Consider the following 14885-nt stretch of genomic DNA (forward strand, 5'->3'; position numbering starts at 1 on the left):
AATAATAATAATAATAATAATAATAATAATAATAATAATAATAATAATAATAATAATAATAATATCTCATCAGCAGTGGAAATGCTAGTAAGGGTGGTAAATTCATTCCAGGTATTACTCTGAACTCTAAAGGAACTGTCCAGGTTTAGCATAGAGTTCATCACCTTGGAGTTCAGACTGCAAGGACAATAGGTTTCACCTCTACATATTTAATTTCTCTGTAACTTCCTTTTATAATAGTTACCATTCCTATAGATACAGCAATCACCCATGCAAGAAATCTGAACCAATTCTAACTATAATGCAAACTTTACTGATGATTTCATTTGAAATGACGTATTCTTCTTGTATACCCCTTTTCTGCCAATAACACCTGAGAGGTGAATCTACATTGTAGATAATAATGCAGTCTGACACCACATTAAGTGAGTAGTTCCATCCTGTGGAATCTTGGGATTTGTAGTTTTATAAGGTCTTTAGCCTTCTCTGCCAAAGAGTGCTAACGCCTCACAAAACTACAAATACCTGGATTCTGTAGAAGGAAGCCATGGCTGTTAAAGTGGCCTCATACTACATATTCCTACAGTATAGATGCAGCCAGAATTACATTTAGGGATATAATTTGTAAGCCACTCTGTGTGACAGTTTTTAAGGGAAAAGTGGGATATAAATATTATGATAATAATAATAATACCTTTTGCAGCTAGAGCCCTTTTCAGTTTTTCCTTAGAAAGTGACAAAACGTAGCAGAAATTTACATTTCACATTCTCAGATTTCTCTGACCTTTTGGCAAAGTTACTTAGGCCCAACACAGACAGGCCCGAAGCAGTGTGCTGGTGCCGATACTAGGGTTCCGGAGCACGCAGCAACTACATGCTCCGGAACCTAGTCCGTACGGGTGGTGCCATCATGGGGGCATCTCATCCACACAGGTGCCGCCATGATGATGACGATGCCGCACAGTGTCCGCATGTCCGCTTTGGGAAGAGATGTCATAAGGGCTGCAATGCAGCATTATGACAAATCAGGAAGGAGCTGCATTTCCCAGCTCTGTCTTAGAGCATATGGTTCCCGCAGCAACCGCATGACCGCAGGAACAATCCAGAGGCTGCCCATTTCTCCATATGGCTGCTTCTCTTTGGCCCAAAAAAGGCCATATTGAGGCCACAAGTTGATCATCCAGTTATTGTGGCCCCAATCCAGTGCTTCCAGGGGCAGCACAGAGCCGTCCCTTTTGAGCTGGTTTGTACAGCCCCTTACTTTCAATAAAGAAAATTGACAGGGTTAGAGTACTTGTTTCAACACCTTGTCCATACTGTATGCTTTTGACCAAAACTTATAAAAGTTATTTTCTTTCAGAATCCCCTAACCCAATACAGCAATGTTGGCTGGAGAATCATTGGAATCATAGGTGTAGCAATCCAAGAAAGTAAGTTCTGCTTTTAACCCCCTTCTTTACATCTCTTCAGTGACATGAAGTGTCCTAAAATAGTATCCAAAATGACATGTGGAAAAATTATTCAAAATGGAATATGGCTTTGTTTCAGGAATCAATCTCAGTGTTTATAACCCGACACAGAGTTAAATACATTTGAACCTATTCGTTTTAATGAGTTTAAGCACTTCTCATTATGTGCTGGATTGTGGCCAATGTATACATGACACGAGAAAGAGAGAAAGAGAGAGGGAAGGCGGAAAAAAGAGAACTGTTTATTTAAAAACATTAAAGCTTTGCTCAAAGTGGTTTATAAACAACAGCAAAGCACAACACAATCAAACCAGTGAAGTACAAAAGGAACAAACAAAACAAGTTACTAATAAAACTATTTAATCATAACCACAATCTCTATGACAGCCAGTAATGATGTCGTGGTTTGAGTGTAGGGTTATGACTTTGGAAGCCCAGGGTTTGAATCCCCATGGATTCCATGGCTCTGGAAACCCACTGAGTGACCTTGAGCAAGTCACATGTTCTCAGCCTCAGAGGAAAACACTGGAAAATCTCATCTGAAGAAATCTTGCCAAGAAAACCATGTGATAGGTTTGCTACAGTATGTCAGAAACAACTTGAAAGCACCATCATCACAACCAAACCACCTAGAATGGTCTTGAACATATGAATACAGTTTACACCAGCTTTTCCCAACCTGTTGTCCTCTGGATGTGTGGGACTACAATTCCCACTAAATTGCCTTTTAACACTTTTCAAGAATGAATTCTCAGTGGACTTTACATGGGGGAGGGATGTGGTGTTTTAATACTGTTCCTTTACAGCCTGATCGGGGGAAGGTTTTAAAATATAGTTCTTAGTCTCAATTGTTTATGAAGATTTTGGACGTCTCATTATTTTATCACATGAGGCTGATATATAGCAATTACAACAGCATGATAGTGTCTTTGGTTGGAACTTGACACCGTTCCTCTTCTGTTGTTCTACCAATTGGTGGGAGATCATTTGGAAAGTGCTTCTTTTTATTAACGCAAAATCTGCTAATGACTTCTTTCCCCACTACTGTGCCACTACACTTTCTAGTGCAATAGTGCAATAGTTTAATTATGCTTTAATGCCAATTTTGGATGGTAAGTGAGCATGCTTAATTATGCTTTAATGCCGAATTTGGATGGTAAGTGGGTATGCTTTTGGTATGGCTTAGATGGGACATGTCAGTTTAATAGTGTCTCACTTATACTTTGTCAACTGAAAGGAAATCAAATTTATCTTTCTACCCTTTCACCTTCTCACCAGAGTATCTGGTGAGAAGGTGAAAGGGTAGAAAGTTAAATTTGATTTCCTTTCAGTTGACAAAGTATAAGTGAGACACTATTAAACTTTTTTTTGTGTATAGGAAAAAAAAAACAGTGGCAAATGTCAGCAACCCCCCCTCCAAAAAAAACCTAGGGCTTTTCAGAAAAGCCAAGTGCCTCCTTTTTTAGCTGAAGTCACCCAGTTACAGAGTCTCTCCTCTCTCTGGCACACAACGCCTGGAAATGGAAGTGGAAAAGAGTGTTACAGTTTAAAACAGCATTTATTTCATTCACCTTGCCATCTGCCTGTTCTTGTTGCTTAGACCTTCAGACTTGATTAATCACTGGCAGATGAAAGCCAGCAGCCACTTTTAGTCTAATCTAGAAGTTCCCCCCTCCCACAAGGCAAAAAAGGCAGAAGGCTGGGAAGCTGCTGTACTTGTGATAAATGCCTTTTTAAAGGTAAGACTCATTTCATTTATATTTCTCTGTGTAAAAGAGCTGTGTGTGACTTTCCTTGGCTTCCATTAAAAAAGAGAAAAGATTCTAATCAGGGATGGGGGAAATGGGGGTGATCTGCATGGAAACAATGGAATTAGGAAAAGAGGTGGGAATAGGGGCTACTGGGTGGGCTGTGAGTCCTGTGTGTGATAAGCACTTAGCACAAAGGAAGACTACAATCCTGGAATGGTTCCATTGCATTTTTAGAAACCATGCTTTTTTTAATGGGAAAAGAGCCTCCTGTGATAAAAGTCCTCTAACAGCAAATACTGCTTCAGGGCCAACCCAAGACATTTTGCTGCCTAACACAGAACAATTAATACTCCCTACTTCCAAGGTGAACAGTATTCAAGGCAAATCCACTTTCTTCACACCCAAGGGATGCAATTCAAAAATCCCCTCTTCCCTTCTGTGATAGTTAAAATACAGCATTTATTATTATTAGATCCAGCCTTTATCATACATAAAGCAGACCAACTGGAATCAATGGGCTTATTCTAAATCTAGGCCTAATTCAGTACTTATAAAATAACTTTCAATGTCCTGTCGTTTCTTGCCCTAAAAAATCTGCTGCCAGGGGCCAACCTCCTCACTCTGTCTTCTGGAAGGATCACTGTCCTCCTTGGGGGGGGGGGGGCAGTTTTATTCATCAGACAAAATTTGGAAAAGTAGCTGATAACTGAGTGGGTTAGAACGGCAAGGTGTTTCTTGATATCAGCTTAATTCTTCCCACAGATAACTGATGACAACTGAACCTACACAGGAAGGGTGGTGAGGGAACACTGGTGAGTCTGGCTATCTTGGCCTCAGCCAATAAGAACCAGGAATGGAGCAGACTTGAGCCCAGAAGATAAATTGTTCCCTTAAATAGTTCTTTCTACCTTTTTAAAGTAACCTTTTACTTCTTTTTAAACACACACACAACACACACAGAGCAATTAAGGATTGATAAGAAGATTGCACAAAATGTATCTAAAAATGCCTTAAAACGGTCTTTAAAGTAACTTTTAAAGTAATTTAAAAACATTACCCATTGCATCATATTTTCCTATTATCTAAATTACTTTTGGAATGTAACTTTGTCACACTCTTGTTAGCCACCTGAAAGATGGATAGGTTATTCCTATAACATAGCTGTTGGCATATCTCCTTGCCCTGACAGGGTTTTTGAATCACAATGTGATGCAATGGCATATGTGTTAAAATTCCAGAGATGTTCCTGACAAGGACTGCAAGGCAGGATTCCATCTCCAGAGCCAATTCTGACTCCCCGCTGCTCACAGCTTCAGTATTTTTTTCCTTACCCTATTAACGTACACAGTATGAAAAAATCAATAGCACTTTAATGAATAAATATCAGCTATTTTAGTAAGCCAGCCTGAGCCTACATGATGGTAGATATTATTACACTTATTGCATTTACAATTATGGGAGCTAAATGACTGCATTTGAGGCAGGTTAGTTGTATCGTCTTACACATGATTGATTGACTATCCCTGGTTGACAGAGAGCTTGCTTAAGTCATCACTGAGCCTACCTGTGGGAGAAGCCTTATCAAGTGTGAATGCTTATCACTCATTGATAACTACCACTTCAACTGGCCACAGGATAATATCCTGACAAAGGCAGTAGCATAATACTGTGCATATGGCTTCTGGATGGCTTCTGGATTTTCCCAGTGACCTTGGCTAGTACTGTATATTCCCTAAAGAAACATACTGGGATATGTTGTCATTTTACATGTCCAATATGTTTTGATAGACCTCTTTCTCTTCCTCTATCCCAGGAGTTCTAAGTGGCTGCCAAATCTAGAACAGTGCCCCTGGCATTTTTCAATCTCAGAAGTCTGCTTTTCAAATGCATCAGTGACTACCCACCTCATCTAGGAAATATTAAGCTCGGATAAGCTAGAATGTCTGTCTTTCTCCTAGAGCTGTGAAACATTATGGCTGGCATACTTTTCAAGAGTTACAATGATATAAATCCACCTGACACGATCATAACCCCCTTTTGTGGTCATGGCGAAGGTTGGAATTCTGTTCTGACTCAGCCATGATCAAAATCCAAATCAATTCCATGCCAGCCCCCTTCCAAGACAGCCATTTCCATATTGATTGACAGTGGGAAAGAGAAGCAGAGACCAGCAATTTTCCTATTTGTTGTTAACTGCCCTCCAGTCGGCCCCAACTCATATGACCCTATGGATGAGATATCTCCAAGCACCCTATCCTCTGCTGTTCTACTTAGGTCTTGTAGATTAATGCTTGTGACATCCCTAACTGAGTCTAGTCATCTGGCATGTGGTCTTCCTCTCTTTCTACTTCCTTCCTCCTTTCCTAGTATTATTGTCTTTTCCAATGAGTCATGTCTTTTCATAATGTGGCCAAGCTATGACAGCCTCAGTTTTCTCATTTTGGCTTCCACAAGAGAACTGGGTTCATCTGTACTAGGACCCATTTGTTTGTCTTTTTGGCTATCCACAGTATCCTCAGCACTCTTCTCCAGCACCACATCTCAAATGAGTTGATTTTTTTTTTTCTTATTAGCTTTTTCACTGTCAAGCTCTCACATACATACAAGGTGATGGGGAATACTATGGCTTGGATAATTCTGACTTTGGTGCTCAGTTATATGTCTTTGCTCTTTAGGATCTTTTCTAATTCTTTCATCGCTGCCCTTCTCATTCCTAGACTTCTTATTTCCTGGCTGCAGTCACCATTCTAATCATTCTTTGATCCTAGGTACAAGAACTCTTTAAATGTTTTGATTTCTTCATTGTCTATGTTAAACTTATAATATATATAATTTTCATATAGCTGGATGCAAAGAAATTATATCCTCCTCCAGAATCTCTGGAGGTCCTTGGATGGTTACTGATGTCCTGTGGCACTGCATCCTGCTAAAGGAAAAGAGTTGGATTTATCTTTACTGCTCCTTTGTTTTGACCTACTGTGAAAACTGCTTCGGGTCCCATATCGGGTGGAAAGTAGAATATAAAATAAATAAATAAATAAATAAATGAGGTTTCAAGCATGATATTCCATTCATTCACTGACCAACTTTTCCAAACTTACCTTTTTCCCCAAAACACACTTTTAAGCATCTCCTTTGTCACATTTTTAAAAAATATTTTTATTATTAAAAAGAAACAAGATACAAGATACAACCATTTTTATCCAACAATTAAAAACAATCATTTATTTGTAAAATTCTCCAACTATTATATTACTGTACTAATACAGTACTTATTTTTCCCATCATATATTAACATTTAATAATTACTAACTCTTATCAGTTTATAACTAGAACCTTAAGATTCAACAGTTATTTCTTTTTATTTGTGTCTATTTCTTACTATACCAATTCTATTAATTACCTTGTTACACCTTTATCGTCTTTTATTTATTTTTTTAATATTACCAAATACACTAATATATTCATTACTCTTCAAAAATTTCATTTGTATAGTTCTCTTTTTTTTCTGTTTGTATATATTTTCCCCATAAATCCCACTCCTTATGTAAACCTTCTAAGGATTTTTTCTTCAGCAGAGAGGTTAGTTTGTCCATCTCATATAAGCCCATTATTTTCAATCTCCATTCCTTCATTTTGGGAATTTCTTCTTTATTCCAGTATTTAGTGAGCATGCTGCCACAATTGTATGGAAGAGTAGTTTTCCTTCCTTTTCTTCTAATTTAACGTCATCAGTTATGTTCAGGAGGTACATTTTGGGTTCTGCTCGTTCCTTAAAGTTAAATATCTTTTTCATTTCTAATATGTATATTCTTCCAAAATATTTTAACTTTTTCACACTTCCACCAACAGTGTAGCTATGCCCCAACTTCTTTTTGACATTTCCAGCAAGTGTTTTTCTTATTTTTGTCAATTTTTGATAGTTTATATGGGGTTAAATACCATCTATATTGGGATTTATAAATTTTTTCTCTTAAATCTATATTTAAGGATTGTGTTATTCTCCTTTTCCAAATTCTTTCCCATTGTTCTAATTGTATAGGTTGGTTTAGCTCTTTTGCCCATTTTATCATATATTCTTTAATTGTTTCTTCTTCTAATTCAAATTTAATTATTAATTTATAAAATTTAGATATTTGTTTTTTCTGGTCTTTTATTATATTTTCTAATTTTGTTTCTACTAGTCCAATTCCCATAGTCTTTTCACCCATCAAGAGTCTTTCTTTCAGTTGTCTATAAGCAAACCAGTTGTCAAATTTTTAAAAGAAAAATATCAATAATGGTAGTAGCCTGCCCAAAGAATCATCCCCATCAATAGTGATTTATTTTTTTTTTTAAAAAAATCCACAAAAACCCTGGTGATCCTGTCCAAAAAAAGCACTCCAAGTGGATAGCAATAATGAAATATGGGCTAAAATCAGAATCTTTATTAAAATCTAATGTAATGTCTGTTGATGGAATGACAACAGAGAGGGTGCCTACTTAATTTTTCTTAGTAAAAAGTTGCAAAGGCTGCAGATAGCTACCAAAACCTCGACTCTGTATTATTTAGTAACGAAAGTTTTTGTTTGAAATGAAACCTTGAGAAGCATCACAACACATTGGGGGGACTGCTTTACCAGAACCCTGAAATTAATTAGGCTCTACAGTGTCCTTCCAGGCAATGATCTGATTTTTAAAAGTAACTCAACAACAGTAATATTTCACCAAATATTGCCTGTTCTGAGTGATAGCAGGTTTCCAGGCTCTCTGGCACAGAGAGCAGTCCTACTAAATAGCTTCCTTTAAACAGGAAACACTATGAACTGAATCCAATAACCTTCTGTTTGAACATTCTACCAATGAGCTTTGACATCCTGCTGGTATGTTTCCAATGACTGATTATTTATCTATTTCTTGTATTCATTTCTATCCCACCTTTCTCCCAATAAGGAGACTCAAAGTGGTTAACAATATATTTAAAAACAAGGGATCCTGATGTCCAGTTGCAGGAAGCTATTTATACTAGGTTGTATCAGAACTCAACATGGCATTGGTTCAGTGGTTCCCAACCTTTGGTTCCACATTTGGACTTTAGCTCTCATAATTCCTGTCTACTGGCCAAGTTGACTAGGGTTTCTGGGGGCTAAAGACCAAAACATATGGAGGACCAAAGGTTGAGAACCTCTATACTAATAGGACTAAAATGAAAAGGGAAACTAAAGGCAAGATTTTTAATTGAGGTGAGATGAGTTCCAAAATTAGGAAAGCTCATGGATGACCTTGATCACTTCTCCAGACTCAAAACTCACTGTCCTCCAGCTGAAAAGTTCATCTCTCTGTCAGCCCTCCCTAACCCCATGCCCTCCAGATGTTTGAGAATACTATCCCTTCATTGGGGTGATGAGAGTCTGTAGTCTAATACTATTGAAAAGGACCAAGTTGGAGAAGGCTGTAGTGTCTAACAGGAATATCAGTGAGGTTCCCCCACTTCCACACACATTACAACTTGTGAAATTATAATAATGATTGCTATCACTCAAATACAAAAATATGCATGATACATGAGCGGAAGAAAGATCTACTGAACCAAGACAATATCCTACTACCTTAGCAATGCCTGAAAGTTTCCTAGTATTTACCCAATAATCTCTGAGAAGATTCTACAACACGATGGGGAACTGTGGTCCTCCAGAAGTTGCTGGACTACTTTTCCCAACAGTCTTAGCCTGATAGCTAAAGGTGAGAGATGATAGATGTTGCAGTCAAAAAAAAAAAAAACATTGGAAGGTCACAGTTGACCACCCAAATTCTCTTAAGTCTCTGTGAATCTTATTCCTTTGCTGAGGTGCCCTGGTTTATTTGTTATACACTATTGAACTTTTTCTTTTGGAAGCTCAGTATAGCATCCTTTGGGCTACCTGAAAATCTGCCATCAAGAACTACCTAAGCAATAATAGCATCACAGTATCATACACCTTCAAACCATCTTCTGGCTCTTAAATATTAGTCTCCAGAAGACAAACACCAGAAATGAGTGAAGGGCAATTAGAAAAAAACAACAACAATCAGACTGAAAGCATATACTCAGGAGCACTGAAAAATTATTGTAGGTAATGTATATAAAATGTACTGTATGTCCTCTTTCTGTTCTCGTGGACCTGGGATCCACATCCCTTGACTATCCATGGGAGGCAAATTGCAGGGGTTAAAATGGGGCATGCACCTGTGGTGTACCATTCAAGCTAATAGAGCTTGAATATGCACAATTTTCCATTTTTGCGGGGGTGGTGGTGGTCCAGAATGGATCCCCCATGAAAACGGAGGGAGGACTTTACTCATATATAGGTCTAGATATTTTAGTCAAAAAATTGGCCCAAAAAAACTGTGTCAACGTATCAATGGATCAAATAAGTACTGTACCTTAACTCTTATTTTAAAAAAGGAACCATCCTCTTCTCTGACTAGAGTGGCAAAAAGTGAGGGCTTAGTCTGTCCTGGGAGAACCTAAAAGAAGCACTCACTCCCTCTATTCTCTCTGCTGTCACACCACTTCTGAGTAGAGGAATCAGTGCTTCTTTTAGGTCCCATTCAGTCTAACCCCTCACCTTTCATCATTCTACTCAGAGAAGGGATGATTCCTTTTTTGTTTTAGTAAGAGTTAATTCTATACCTTAATTCTTGCCTTTAGATGCTTTTTGATGTATGTGCATTTTCTTAGCTCTGCCCATACCTGGTGGCCTCTCTCATACATTGTACAGCCACAGTTTACCATAGTTCCCTCCTTGTCCTTCAGGCCTTTATGGTGAGCAGAAAGAGTTACGGCTGTCCGAATTTTGAACATTCTTTGGCACCATTTTTCTTTGCTTTGTCTTTTACATCTTTTGTTACATGCTCCTATATTTTACTCTCAACTTACCCATGGGTCATATCACTATGTAGAAATATCTTGTAGCATCTTTGAGACTAACTGAAAGAAAGAAATTGGCCGCATGAGCTTTCATAGACTTCAATCTACTTCCTCAGATGCATTCCTCAGATGCATGGGTCATATCAAAATTCATAATTTTGGCCCTAAAACCTCAACTTATTTATTCATGAGATCAAATTACACACAAGTATATATGGTATATATATGCTGAAATACTTTAATCGCTGCTTTATGTTTGCAGTCAGATTTAAGGTTTGATTTTTCCCTCCATGCTTATGGGTGCAACAGACTCTTAAATAGTGGTAATAATTGTGTACAACCAAGATGTGGTGGTTATTTCAGGTAGATTAGTTCTGAGCCAATGAATGTGTGCACAACCTTACAATATATTTACATTTACACATATGTTAGGGATATGTTTATGGCAAGATACAGAACCTGGAAGACAATAAGTTAAAATCCTAACAAAATTATGGATGTATTTGGAGGCTTTGCCCACTATAGAATGGGATAAACACACTATAACAGCTCTTTAGAAAAAACCACTGACATTATCAAATTTAAGTGGTAACATATATCAAGTAAAAACCTCACATAATTTACAGGACTAACATCATCAGTCATATGATCAACAGCTCATTTCCTTGCTCATCCTCCAATATGTTATATGCCATCAACTGTCAACAATGACCTTCTACTTAAACAGATCAATTTCTACACAAAAGAATAAACGGACACAAATCTGACATCAAAAATGACAACATAGAGAAACGTCAGCACTATTCACCGAAAGAAAAAGAGACCTTCCAGACCTGCATTGCAGATTTAATTAAACTACAGTATAGTAGCAAATTTGATTCCATTCATTTTTACCTTAATTGAGATTCAGGATTACTGTGAGTAGTGCCTATTCTTATCTTGTTTACAGTTGAGTTTTATAGAGGAATGTCACAAACCTTCTGTCCTTCTTGAAGTGCTTGCCTTTTTTTTTCATTGCCTATACTTTTTACCAACTGAGTTTCCTTATACATGTATAAAGGTATATGGGGAGCGGGGAATGTATGTGCATGTGATTTGGTAACTAATGATAACACTTTATAGGGCTGACAAAGTGGATGTGAATCCTCCCAAACAAAGATGTCACAAGTCTCTGGTTTGTTTGTTTGTTGTAAGACATCTACATGCTGACTTGGGAATAAGCACTGCTGAACTCAGTGGGACTTGCTTGCTTCTGAATAAATATGGCGACACGTGCTCCCAGCCTCAGAGGAAGGCAATGGCAAACCTCCTCTGAATAAATCTTGCCAAGAAAACCGTATGATAGGGTCACCTTAGGGTCACCATAAGTCGAGAACTACTTGAAGGCACACAACACAAACACACAAGACAGTGATCCTTGAAGAAGACAGGACCCCTCTGTATCCATGGGTTTTTAAATCCATGAATTCAATCATCCATAGTTTAAAAATATTTTTTAAAAATATATAAATTCCAAACTTATATCTTGCTTTTGCCATTTTACAGAAGGGTCCCCATTCCACTATGCTATTGTATATAGTAGGACTTGAGCATCCACGGACTTTGGTATCCATGGGGGGTCCTGGAACCAAACTCCAGCAGATACTAAGGATCCATTGTAACACAATTACGTTGTAGAACCCATACTACCTCCCTTGACTGAATGAGCAAACCCCAAAATAGCTCATAGCCTTTGACCCAGGCTACTGCAGACCCTTCTATGTCTCTTTCCCCACCCCACATCTGCATGGCAACCAAAGTGCTGGAAACACCACTACTGCTCCTGAAAGGAAAGTATAATCCTGTGCCAATCCTTTGGGAATAAAACACCAGTACATAACATACTGTATTCATGCAAGCCAACAAAATTCTTGCTTGCAACCTGTCAGAACAAGAAACAGGATGAGAAAGAGGTACTAGCTATGCCATCAATAATGAACCATCTTCTCAGAAAGAAAGGCTGGAAAGAACAGAATAGTACTCAAACAAGCTGGATTTCAGGGAGAGAAAGCAAGAAAAGAAACTCTACAATCCACTCTTCCCCCAGAACAAGCATTGATGGAAGGAGGCAAAGACAGCCACAGTCAAGAAGGCAAGGGTACCTCTCTTTTTTTTAGTAGAGGTGGAACTGGGAGTGTCACAGCAAATCTGGAAATGCCCCTTGTTCCCTAAGTGCCTCATTGTTAACATTTCACATGCAAGACTCTTGGTGGAAGTAGCATAGCCAACTTTTTTGCTGGCAAAGCTCCCTTAACAAATGATGCTCTTCTTGTCACTCAAGATGTAAAAAACTCCCATCTACTCAACTTCTGCTTCATAGGTACACTAGACCCACAGTGGTCATTTCTGAAACTAAACTTCAGTAAGCAGAGGTACAATAGGCAGATCCTATTGACTGATCTATAAAGGCTAGTTTACAGGTTAGGAGGCTGAAATTACTGAGTCTTGCATTGAAGAGGAAGGAAGGAAGGAAGGAAGGAAGGAAGCAAGCAAGCAAGCAAGCACAACATATGTTTAGTATGCTCAAGGTCCCAGGTTCAATCCCTGGCATTTCCAATTGTGGTGGGAAAAATTATGGTCTGAAATCTTGGGAGTACCACTGCCAGCCAGTAAAGACCATGTTGAGTTACATGGACAAATGAACTGACCTCAGTACAGTATAAAGCAGCATCCCATGTTCACTGTCTGAAACCGCCTGCAGCCTCAGTTGTTCATCTGTGTATCTGCTAAAACCATTGCAAAGGGATCTTGTAGCACCATTGAGACTAAAGTGTAAATCAGGGGTTGGTTTTAAATGTGGTACAAGATCTCTTTGTGTACTGATCCAGACTAAGACAATTATGTCTTTGAATTCTACCACTGTTCTCTCAAACCATGTGTGGGAAAAAGATGCTGAAGTCTTCTTTGGTTGTATGTTAACAGCTGGCACTGGACAGTCTCTCTAAGAACACGTCAAATGGACAGATGCCCCTTTTTTCCCCACAAAGAGGGCAGAAGTTAGACCACAGTTTTCACTACTGAAGGAAAGGAATACTCCGTGGAAGAGTTGGGAAGAAGTTGGCAAGTTGGGTCTCAAAGGAATCAAACCATTCATAGGTGTTTATCACACATTGGGAGTTTATTCTGTGAATGTCCTGGAAAAATTGCGTAATTGCGTAAAACGATTTCACACAACATCACACATTAAAGTCACAAAGAAGCATCAACAAGCATCTTTTTACTTTCAGGATTTCATTGCTTTATTTGCACAACTGTGTGTGATAATCATTCATGCAATTCCTTGCCGTTTCTGCTTTCTTTGCGGGATGCTTCACAAGCGCTTTTGTCTCTCTTCAATGCTGAAATTAATCCCAGTGTGATAAACTCCATCATAAAGATGGAGGGAAAGGATCCTGGATACAAACCACCACCAGGCTAAACAACACAACTGGGCTAAACTCCTACACTGAGACCAAAGGAGTGTGGTTGCCAGAAACAGAAACACAGCACAAGAAAAATGCCACACACATACATACACACACACACACAACTGGTACCTTTACAACTCCATGTCACTCTGGAAGGCTTGAAAAGGTCCCAATGGATGGAAGACAACTAGTGCATCCACACTAGGGAAATAACCCGGTTTAGCTGCACTTTAACTCTTTGTCTGGCTCCTTACTATGGAATTCTGGGAGTTGGAGTTTGTTGTGGGCCCAGAATTCCATAGCAAAGAGCCAGACAACAAGTTAAAGCGCTGCCAAACCGGGTTATTTCCCCAGTGTGGATGCAGCCCAAGTCTCCCTTGCATCCCACACCTCAAAGCTTTCTTTGATGCTGAGCTCTCCTCCTCCCTCCCGGGTCCCGATCCCTTTCTTACCGTGACTCGTCGGCTTCGGCTTCAGGGCTCCGATGAGCTGGAAGCGGTCGGCCAAGGACTGGAAAAGTAAAAGCAGCCCCGCCGCCGCGAAGTGGGCTCTCCGGGGCCTGGCCATGGCGCCTCCAAAGGGGCTCCTGCCCTGGCTTTTGTTTGTCTGGAGGGGTCTCTCCTCGGGGTCCGATTTAGGAGACAGAGCAGAGGGAAGTCTCACCCGCCAGCCCTTCCTCCTTTCCTTCCTTCCTTCCTTCCTTGGTCCAGGGAAAGTCACTTTTTTCTGGGAATCCGAATCCGCTCCGATTTCAAAGCGGGAGGCAGCCGCGGGTCCAAACAAGAAGGAAAACAAAACCCCCAAAACAAACGAGGGATGCCGGTGAAGAAGCGAAATAAGAGGGAAACGAATGAAGAGCCCAACTCTTCCCAACTGCGGAGGAAGGAAGGAAGGAGTTGCAAAACAGGAGGAGGAGAAGGAGGGATTCTTCCTCTCTCGCAACCCTTCTGGATCAGCGCTCAAGGCGAGGAGAAAGCAGAGGAGAAGAAAGGGAGTCCGAGGGGAAGGAGAAAAAGGAGCCCTCTATCCGAACAGGACCAGGATCCAGTTCAGCCTCAGGGCTTCCAGGCGCGTTTCTTCGCTGCGCCGCGCTCTGGCTTCTCTTCTTTGCGCGAAGGAGGATGGAGAGAGGGACGACGGATGGGAGGGGAGGGAGGAAGGAGGGAGGGAGGGAAGGTCGGGGCTTCTCTCGAACACTAACCAACCCCATCGAAACAGAAAAGGACCCGACCCAGCCCAGCTCTCTTCCCAGACCTTGGGGGATTCCCTTCGCTGGGGCTTGGCTCAGAGGATCCACAATGGAGGAGAGGAGCGGGCTACTTGGCGCAAG

The 14885-nt window shown here is 39.9% G+C and overlaps 1 protein-coding gene across 1 annotated transcript in view; it reads right to left on the bottom strand.

Moving 5' to 3' along the window:
- Positions 1-14680, bottom strand: part of PLXDC2 (plexin domain containing 2) — a 284011-nt gene extending 269331 nt beyond the window's left edge. Inside the window, exon 1 of the mRNA XM_042475224.1 lies at positions 14008-14680. Coding sequence (XP_042331158.1) covers positions 14008-14122 — 115 coding nt within the window. The 5' untranslated portion in view covers positions 14123-14680. The remainder of the gene's footprint in view (positions 1-14007) is intronic.
- Between the last annotated feature and the right edge of the window lie 205 nt (positions 14681-14885).

The sequence above is a fragment of the Sceloporus undulatus genome, chromosome 6 (assembly GCF_019175285.1).
Source record: "Sceloporus undulatus isolate JIND9_A2432 ecotype Alabama chromosome 6, SceUnd_v1.1, whole genome shotgun sequence".
Lineage (NCBI taxonomy): Eukaryota > Metazoa > Chordata > Lepidosauria > Squamata > Phrynosomatidae > Sceloporus > Sceloporus undulatus.